General features: G+C 50.3%; 1 protein-coding gene across 1 annotated transcript in view; it reads left to right on the forward strand.

The window, feature by feature from the left end:
• DPYSL2 (dihydropyrimidinase like 2) overlaps window positions 1-10,508 on the forward strand; it is a 133,720-nt gene that overhangs the window by 114,919 nt on the left and 8,293 nt on the right. The window contains exons 9-10 of the mRNA XM_081812866.1: window positions 7,663-7,819; window positions 8,296-8,518. Of these exons, the coding sequence (XP_081668992.1) occupies window positions 7,663-7,819; window positions 8,296-8,518 (380 nt within the window). The remainder of the gene's footprint in view (window positions 1-7,662; window positions 7,820-8,295; window positions 8,519-10,508) is intronic.

A 10,508-nucleotide genomic window follows, 5' to 3' on the forward strand; every position in this document is an offset into this window, starting at 1 on the left:
TCATCACACCAGCCACGTGTCCTGCGCTTAGAAGTCTAGCTCCACGGACAGCCCGATAGCGCGTAGTTTGTGAGGGTGCGCATCCTGGCCCCATCATTTCTCTCTTGATTTCTGTCTAGCTTTCTCCTGGACTGTCTCACTCTCTTTCTATCCCTTTCTCTTTCTCTGTGAAGAAGGGAGCCGTTTGATCTCTATGCTTCTGTTGCTAGTTCTCCGCGGGATGTGATCCGCGTGGAGGAGGAGGACTAGGAGTTTCTCACTGGCGGGTGACTCGGTGCAAGACCGAGAACAGATTGCTCAATGCCCACTGAGTCAGCTTGTCCCCAGAGATGATGGCTTCCAGACGGACCCAGCAGCTCCTTCCCCGGGCTCTTTGGAGCTCTCCCCGGGGGCCTCTGTCTGGAGGCTTTGCCAATGCGTGGTTGCTGCCTTCCTATCTTCCTGGACACCTGCCCTCTCCTGGCAGCTAGTAGGAATTGCCTTTTTGAAACAAAGGGACATTTACCGAAGTAACGGCATCTACTCAGAATCAGCGTCGAGTTGTTTTCTAGGAGATGCTGTGGATGATTACTGTTGGTGACCCTCCCTCGCCTGGGCCCTTTGTCACCTGGGCACATGTTTGCTTCAGCCCCAGCCCCCAACACCGATCACAGAACTGCTGCTTGCATGGAGCATGGGACAGTTGGCTGGTGGCTGAAAAAGGGAAGTTAGCGGGCAGCTTTATTTCTTTTAGGAACTATACTGTACCCAGATGATGATAATAAGCAAAGAGTTAAGAGTCTTATGAGGCATAGGGCGTAGGGCATTTTAACATAATTTTAATATAATTAAATGTTCCATGTAACAGATGGAAAACCCGAGAACCTGCTTTCTGATTCAGACTTTTCACTTGTCCAAATCGGAGGGTGGAGGAGTCAGTCTCTCATGAGACCCTGGGCCTGGCGGGTGGCGCTAGCCCTGGTCTGGGGCGCAGAGTGCTGGCCTGTGAGCCAGCCCGGCCAGCAGCGCTGGGGCTTCTCCTTCCTGTGCCTCAGTTTCCTTATTTGAAGAGGTAGAGCGGGAGTATGTTACTGTAGAGTCCAGTCCTGCTCTGATACTCTCACCTCAGTGCCTGATGATGTCCCTCTGTTGTCTTTAGGACTTTGATCCTGTGTGTGTATTGGGTAGTGAGCACTAAGAAGGGACTACTTTGGTCTATTTGTTCCAGAACCTTCCACGTGTGAGTCCCACGCTGCCTGCATCATGGTTCCTGGGGTGGCTTTTGCATTCCAACCATACCCCTTTAGTCTGTGAAACCCTTTGCTTTAGATGGGCCTGAGCTGCCAGAAAGGAATTTCCGGTGCATTTAGGTGCTAATGAGCAAGAATGAGAGATCCTTGCTTGCTTGTGGGCTCTTAAGGTTCTTTCCATCTTGTTGGAACTTCATCATAACAACTTTGGGAGGCAGCCAAGGCAGGAGTTTTTGTACTTTGGTTTACTTTGCAGCCGAGTAAACTGTAGCTCAGAGCTAATGAATGAGTGTTGGGATTGGGCTTTGATTGTCAGGTGCCTGACTTCAGGCCTGAAGATCCACTTGAGTATCTCAATTGCCTTCCTGTTTTGAGATTATTTTAGTATGAGCAATGCTGGTATCTCTTGGGGTTTAGTTTCTTTCTTTCTTTTTTTTTTATTTTAAAGATTTTATTTATTTGACAGAGAAAGAGAGCGCACAAGCAGGGGGAGCAGCAAGCAGAGGGAGAGGGAGAAGCAGGCTCCCTGCCGAGCAAGGAGCCCGATGCGGGCCTCCATCCCAGGACCCTGGGATCATGACCTGAGTCAAAGGCAGATGCTTAACTGACTGAGCCACCCAGGCGCCCCTGTTGGGGTTTAGTTTCTTAACAAACCTGGTAGAAACTGGAGCTGTCACCCAGTAGACTTGTGTATCACATAGAAGAAAAGATTCCCAAACAACCAAGAAGGAAAACAGGATAAGGTTTTATTACTCATTTGCACTCCGGGACCAATGTCCTGGATCAAATCCCAGCTCGCGGGCACTAGCATGTGATGCCGGGCAGCTCCCTTACCATCGCTAGGTCTCATTTTCCCATCTGCAAGGGCCGGGGCTAGCGACAGTGACTCATCTTTTAGGGTGAGGATGGTGCCTAAACTGACCTAATGTATGTAAAGACGTATATAATAACTAGCCACTGTTCTCATGATTAGAGAGTAAAGCATTGGTTAGAAGTACAGCAAGGATGCCTGCTGACCCAGGTCAGGGGTTTTCTGCTAAGGATTCTATTTCAGGTGAGTTCTTCGGGTCCCCTGGTGGCCAGTGTTAAGACACTGCCAACTTTGTGCTGCTGCTTTTCTTCCTCTGTAAAATGGAGAGAGTCTTCATTTATTCGGCAAACTTTTATTATGTGATCCTGCAGGCTTTTGCGCTGGAGGCGAGGCATGGTCCCAGCCCTCAGCTCCTTTACTTGTAGGGGTGGGACACTTGGATAGAATGTCACAATGGGAAATGGTCAGTGTTGTAGAAGAGGTGCAAGCCAGGTATGGTTAGAACACACAGAGGAAGGGGCCACTGTTTATAGACACACACCCCACCTGTCTCAGGGAGGTCAGGCTGCATAAAGGGACTCAACATTTCTCTACAGTGGGAGCGATTGAAAGATCATGATTTTATGTCTTATTAATGCCCGTGTGCCTCCTCACCTAGAAGCCTGCTGGTCCTAAATCTAAGACAGGAGGCATAGGCTAGTGAGGATGTGAGATGAATGTGAAGGAGAGTATTTTCTATGTGCACTTGACCCAGGGCGACCACCTGCCGTCTTCCCATCTTCTGGAGAGACTGCATTGCTCAGGCTGCCCCCGGCGCACTGTGCCTGTCAGCAGGACCGAGGATAATCAACCCCATTCTGCAGATAAGGAAATGAAGACACAGCCCGGAAAAGAATATTTGGGGCAATTTTTACTCTTCAAAAGAACTTAGGTGTTGGTTAATTTAATAAGCTCATTTCATGGAAGAGAAATTAAAATGCAGAAAGTAAATATCTTGCCCCAGATCGTCCAGCCCATAGTTCCAGATTCCTGGCCACCTCTCTTTCCACTGAGGGTCCAGTGTGAGGATTTCTCTAGAATGGACTCTCTCAGACTCTACTTTGTCCACGAACGGAATCTAGTGTGGCTGCTGGTGCCTTCTGTGTATGAACCATAGTGTGTCGGCGTGCCTGATAAGCTCATCTGACAGACAGCCTTCTCCGTCCTCCTCCTCGCCCCACCCCTGTAACCCAGATGCGGAAATGTTTAGAACATCTGGTGACTGCTGAGGCACGTTAAACCCTGGGAACCCAAACTGGAGCCAAAACTTGCTATGCCCTGTGGGTCAATCGGAATGACTCTGGCGTGGTGAGAAACTTGTGTTCACGGGGCCTGCGAAGACCACCCCAACTTGGGGACGAAGCCTTAGCATTAAGCTAATGCACAGCCTAACCATCTTGACCTGAAGAGTGGCACATGGGTTGGCTTGTGAATATCATAAGTTCTTACCAAAATCTGGATCTGGGTTAGGGCTCTTCAGAGAAACAGGGAGAGAGGGGTTGGGGAGAGAGAGGGAGGGAAGGAGGGAGAGAGTGAGAGAGAGAGACAGAGAAGGAGATTGATTGGTCTTAAGGAACCGGCTCTCGTGGTTGTGGGTTGGCAGGCCTGGAGACTCAGGGAAGAGTGGCTGCTGCAGCCTGAGCCCGAGGCTGTCTGGAGGCAGACTTCCTTCCCAAGCAGTGCCCTTGCCAGGTTGGGAGGTCAGTGCCGTGTTGTGGTGTAGCCACTTTCCGGATGAGACGCTGGGGTTGGTTTGCAGCCATCTAAACTCTAAGACTACTGGAGATGTGGCTCTCTTTCAGGGCAGACGTGGAAACTTTTGTGTCATTTCTGTAGCCACTCGGGCTGGGAGTTTGAATCCCTGGACTCGTCCTTTCCTTTCCCCCACTTTGTCCAATGTAATTAGGAACAACCAGCCAGTCTTGTTAGACTCAGTTTGACAGAAATGTTCTAAGGAATCAAATCCACGGTCAACCCAAACTTAGCCTCTTAGGAGAAGTATTTGATAGGAGAATCCAGGGATGATATTTTGTGCTTCTCTATTGCCCCAACACGCCATGGACTGGTAGTGCTCGCCTTACTACCAGGAATAGAAGCATTAGTACCTTTAAATCAAATCAGATTAGAGAAGTAATTCTAGGAACCCCAGGACTGATTCAGAAAACTTTTGATTCTATTCCACTGGAACCACTCTTGGTACCCAAATCTGACAGGGTTATCCATGGAGAGGCCCTAGGCTGTTGAATTCTGGCCTGGGCTCTCTGAGAGGAGAGGGAGAGTGGCTGTGTGTGTGTGTGTGTGTGTGTCCATGTCCCAGTTGGTTTTTTACTCTGCTTTTGTGGCTGCCTTTTGAAATACACATACATGGTTTCCCATTGTTTGTACCCTGGATTTGTCCTCCTGCTGTCGTTCATGGGAAATGACTTAACGGTCAGAGCCGGGAGCTGTCAAACATTTCTGAACCCCAGCCTTGCATTTATTCTTCATGAATGCACGCAGGCCCCAGGCTCGTGGTGAATAAACACCACCCCCAGGGCCTTGCAGTTCCCGGCCATCCTAGAGAGCCTGCCAAAGGCTGGCTCAGGGTCACATCCTTTAGTTTAGACTTTGCCTGGAGAAGAAAATCATGAAGGTCTGTCGCCAAGAAAGAGTCAGCAGTGTGTTTAGAGGAGTGTGTAACGGCCATTTCAGCTTATTTCATGGTTTATTATTATTATTGGTAATTCTTTCTGGCACACAGTTTAGTGGTGTCTGTGGCCTGATTGAAGTCTGAGAGCTCATCCACGGCTCCCTCCGGTACAGTGTTTATAAAATGGGAGAGGTGCCCTGGGAAGGGACTGGGAGGCCATTAGGACTGGGAGGCAGAGCCCCCCACTTGTGATCCCACATCTCCGTGGAGGTGGAGGCCCCCTACAGGATGGCTTAACTCCTACCCTGTCTTTGGGAGCTAAAGAAAAGAAATCAACCGAAAGCCAGCAAGAATCTCTGAATCCCTTGGAATGTGAACAGGACAAAGCAGAAATGAGCCACAAGATGCCTCTCTCCTTCTCCAGGATCCCCATCTTGGCTCGGCCCTGGGCCAGGAGTCCTGCTCAGCCTCAGTCTAAGGAGGCAGGTTCTGGTCCGTGATGGCCTTGAAGCTCTGACCCAGTTCTGGGCTTTCTGGGGGCTGCAGGCTGTGTTCATCCCTTTGCGGGGAGGTGCGTGTTCCTGTGTACAGAGACAACAGGAGCCACCCCCCCTCCCCCCCCCCCCGCCACTCCCCAGTCTGCGTTGAATTTCACAGAGTGAGATCAAGGCCACGGTCAAGGGCACTCACACTTGTGGGATCCAGGAGGTGTTACAGGAACCAGCTGCTCCTTGCACGAAAGTTTCAGGGAGATGATGAGCAAGAGCAAGTTACAGGAAAATCAGGACAATGTTTATGTTAGCCCACGGATTTTTCAGAGACAGCCTAACCACTCTTGTTCTCCGAGTGTTCTGCTCTCAAACCTACTCATGTCCACAGAACTGGGAAACCTTTAGGGTGGGATCCTTTGGTTCCCTAATGACTGGCAGAGACCTCCCCTTTGTGCTCAGGCGGTATCGGGACCTCCAGACCTGGCTGGGTCAGAAGGTGCCACTGAACGTGCAAACCAAAAGCTGGGAGCCTGAGGTCCTGTGAGAGCCCAGGGCCCAGCCCTGGTCTGCTCGGCCATTTGCATTTATACATGGTGCTGGCGGCAGCTAAGGGCTTCTATTGTGCAGTGTTTTTCCACTTCGGGATGAGCTGGAGCCGCTTGTGCAGCCAAGCTGGCTCCTCGGACCAAATCCTGCCTGGGAGGCTTTGAGTGGGTCAGGAACTCAGGAGTCCTTCCAGGTGATTCTGAGCATTGGCCTTTGCCGGCTGGGGGCTTCCTGCTGTGTGAGGCTTTCCCCTGGGTTCTGGAGCCAGCCCTCCTGCCTGGGGATTGTTACTGATTTTGCCCCAGTGAGCTGCCTGCCCTGGCCTTGAACACTCCCTTGGCTGGAGAGCCACTCCGTGAAATTCCTGAGGCTGGAGGGGGCAGCCGGGAGGAGCCAGCTCTAGAGCCGCAGGAGGGAGGGTGTTGTGGTGTATTATCAAGAGATAAGTCCTTAGAAGAGGCCGGGGAGGGGAAAGGCGGTGCATTCCTGACTGGGAAGTGTTTGGCCTTGAGGGCCCTGTGTTTGGAGAAGAGGGAACCCTGTGGCCGACTGCTGTGGGGGTGGGTCAGCCCTGTGTACGATGGGAGGAGGCGGTGAGGAGAGGTGCATTCCTGGTGGCGGTCAAGGCTGGAGGAGGTCAAATTCCAGCACTGATGCCTTCCACTAATGAAGTATTATGCCCTTCCATCAGTGTGACACACATTTATTGAGTGCCTGCTGTGTGCAGGCAGACTCATTTTCCTCAGGAATTCTCCCATCAAGCGGAGAATCAGAAAATTCAAAACTGGGTGATTATTGGATTATTGGAGGGGAGGACTGGGTGAGCTGTGGATGGTGTTGGGGAAGAGATGAACTTTGATACGAAGCTGGATAATGAAGGGCATTAGATGCTTCCTTGGGAAGTTTGTTTCAATTCTTGAAGGCAGAAGGGCTGCTTAGGAGGAGTTTATGCAAGAGAATGGCGGGGGACGATCGTCTTGGAGAATGAGCAGAGGGGTGGGGAAGAACGTGGGGAAAGCAAAAGCAAATCTGAACTGTGATTGGGAGCCTCCGCGGAATGAGCCGGGGAGAAAGGAAGAAGGCCTGATGGAAAGGAAGAAATGTGGGGGGGGCCAGGGAAGGATGTATTTAAGGTGTCGAAGCACTGGCATTCGGTGGCTTTATGACTCCTGATTTTCCGGGTTGCACTGGAACAGACAGAGAGGAACACCTGATTTGAGTGAGCATCAGAGAATTGACATTCTCGGACGATGTATTACCTTAGACTAAGCTTCTGGAAACACTGACATCTCAGTAGTGTAACTGTGCAGGGCCCTTCGTTTCTCAGTCTTACCAAGTCGGCTGTACCTCTGGTGGCTCTTGGGGACAGCTGCCCTCAGGTGGTGACTCCGGGATCCCGGCTGTCTCTTGGACCCACCCAGAGGGCTGTAGACGTGTTCTCAAGGGCTTCAGCCCACTGATCTCATGTCTGACTTCCCCTCTCAGCCCAGAATGGGGCTGTGCAAAGGGGGGCAATGGGGCAATGTTGGGAGAGCAGGGAAAGGGTTTGGTGAGCAGTGAGGTTAAGCTTGAGGTGCCATGGGTCACCCCAATAATCGAGTCTAGATGGCATTTGGGACTGGGTGCTTGGATGCACTCTGAGCAGGAGGTTGTTAATAGACGTGGGAAGCATCAGTGTCAGAGGGGGAAGAGTGGGGCCCGATGGGGGAGTCTTGGGGAGCACACGTTGGATTGGTGACATTGGCCGGAGGAGGTATCTGGCCATCGGCGTCCTCACCTGCGAGAGGGGGCTGGCGCCTCCTTGGAGGGGATGGTGAGAGCCCGTGGCAAGCGGCCAGGCGGGTACTGATTCGCACCGGGGTGGTTTCTTTCCCCTGCTGTATCGTGAGTACTCAGCCTTGTCCTTCTGTTTGTCAGGAACCGTGGTGTATGGTGAGCCCATCACTGCCAGCCTGGGGACTGATGGCTCCCACTACTGGAGCAAGAACTGGGCCAAGGCCGCCGCTTTTGTCACCTCCCCACCCCTGAGCCCTGACCCGACCACTCCGGACTTTCTGAACTCCTTGCTGTCCTGGTGAGTCTTGGCGACCTGGTCACGCTCCCCATTCCCAGCCTCTCCCCGGACCGACTGACCGGTCCGTCAGGGTACAGCCTGGTGGGCAAAATCAGCCTTGCACACAGAGAGACCTTTGTTCTCGAAATTCAGATCACTAAGCGGGAACGGGGGATTACCGTGCTGACGTTGTTCTGCGGGGAAGTTCCAGATAAAACCCAGGCCATCTTGAAAGTCAACCAGCGGGGGTGAGGTATCAGAAGGGTTCCACTGCGGTGCAGAGTCACCCTAAGATAAGCTATCTCACAGAACGGATTTAGATACACAGCCTTATAACGAAGCTTCAGTGCCGTGTCACTTCCTCCTGAATGTCCTGTCTCCTGAGGGGGGAGGAGAGGCTATTTCAAAAACTCAGTGGCTTGGCAAATTAAAAATCTGTCCAAGGATGCTTTGACGTCGAAGACGAGTTAAAAGCCGGCTGTGTGTTTTCCTTCCAGCGGAGATCTGCAGGTCACTGGCAGTGCCCATTGTACCTTCAACACTGCCCAGAAGGCTGTAGGAAAGGACAACTTCACCCTGATCCCCGAAGGCACCAATGGCACCGAGGAGCGGATGTCCGTCATCTGGGATAAGGCTGTGGTAAGGAGCCCGGGCCTCGCTTGTGGCCTGGAGTCAGCTTGCCCCCGCCTCCTCGTCTCATGGCCATGGGTCTCACGGAGGCCTTGAAATGGCAGTGGAGAGAATTCTAGAAGCTGGTCCTTGGGTGACAATATTTTTTCGGTTTGGGAATCCACGACCGCTCCTTAGAGGTCATTTCCTCCTAAATATTACATATGCATTTATTATCGTTGTCCTCTGTGGATCGGTGGAGACTGAAAAAAAAAACCAAACAAACCCGGAGACTCTTTAAAAATAAGGACTTTTTTGATCACTCAGGAAAAAACTTTCTTAGCAACCTGGTGACGGTCTCAGTCAATCTTCCACTCTGGGAAATGGACTCAGTTTCCTTAAAACTGTCTTTTAGGGCTCTCTGGAGTTAGCCTTTCTGCCCACTGCAGGCTTCTGGCAGGCTTGTTCTGAACGTACCCCGACCTTTCCGGGGTCCTCTGGGCGCTTTGATTTTCAGTGTTGTAAAACATAAAAACAAAACAGGTTTTCTGGTTCTTAGGATTTTTTTTTATTAGATGATGGAAACAATATATCCTTATTCCAAAAAGAATAAGGAAGTGAGTAAAAATCCCTCATCGCACCATCTTTCAGATGACTGCAGTGAACATTTTGGCAAACGTCCTTCTAGTTTTTGCCCGTGTAAGAGCACACGTGTATGTGTGAGTGTGTAACACTGGCTTCCTCTGTACTATTTTGTGGCCTGTTTTATGAAAACAGTCTATCATGAAAATGTCTCCACATCCTTAAATGGACTTGAAAAACTTGGTCTTTAGTAGCAGAAGATTCCATCTTAATGCTGGACTGTAACTCATTTGTCATTCTTTGAACATTCACGTTGTTTCTGATTTTTTTTTTTTTACTGGGACGAACATCTTGTATACACATCCTTGGACAGATCTTTAATGATGCTTATAGAAGAAATTTCTAGAAGTGGTATTCGTGGGTCAAAGGGTGTGTCTATTTTTAAGGCTGTTGCTATATATTGTCAAAGTTCCTTCCAGAAAGATTGCATCAATTTTATGCTGCTGTGGCATGTGCCATCTTCCAGGTCCAAACTGGTATTATCATCAGCAAAACAGAAGTATTTCTGATCTGGCTGGTGAATTTGTTTTACATTTAATCTCTTCAGTTACTGATTATAGTGAATTTCTTTTTCATGTCCTTATTAGACATTTGTATTCCTCTCTCCCTTAATACCTGCTCATTTCCTTTGCTCATTTTTCTACTAGCTTCAGAGTGGGTTCCCTAACTCAGAAATAGGCAGAAATTTCCTCAGATTCTCTGTTGAAAGGGAAGAGACGCACAAGCGGTAGAGTTGAGGAGCTGCAGGGAAGGCTGTGAGGAGACTGGGATTAGCCCCTACAGCGTGCCGCGGACAGCCAGTCACCAGCCTGGGACCTCTAGCTGGGCCGGACTGGAAGCCTAGGACTGGGCCCGTGGTTGTGAAAAGAACAGTCATTCAAGCCAAGTGAGGTTTCCTGAAAAGGCACTGCAGCCCCTTCAACCCTTTTTTTTTTTTTAACTTTTCACTTTGAAATAATTGTAGATTCAGAGGACGTTAACAAAGACAAGACAGAGGGGTCCTGGGTACCCTTCATCCGGTCTCACCGATGCATGATTATGGCACCATATCCAAGCCCACAGAGTGATGATGTTGCAATGTGTGCGTGTGGTTCGGTGTCATTTTGCCCTTTGTAGGGTCATGTATCCACCACCACCGTCAAGACCCAGATTTCCTCCATCACCACAAAGACCCCCTTTGTGCTGCCCTGTGATAGTCACACTGACCCCTCGAGGAATCCCCACCTCGCCCCTCGTCCGTCCTCCATCTCCATAACTTCGTTATTTTGAGAATGGGCTAGAAATAAAGCTGTATGGTGTGTGGCCTTTTGAGATTGGTTCTTTCACTCTGCACAGTGCCCTTAACATCCATCCAAACTGTTGTGTGGATTCGAAGTGTGTTCCTATTTTTGCTAAGTAGTGTTCCACCCTTCAACTTTTTAACTTGCTTTTGGGTGTGTGTGTGTGTGTGTGTGTGTGT

This window comes from Leptonychotes weddellii, chromosome 2, assembly GCF_054177405.1.
Source record: "Leptonychotes weddellii isolate Sample4059 chromosome 2, ASM5417740v2, whole genome shotgun sequence".
NCBI lineage: Eukaryota > Metazoa > Chordata > Mammalia > Carnivora > Phocidae > Leptonychotes > Leptonychotes weddellii.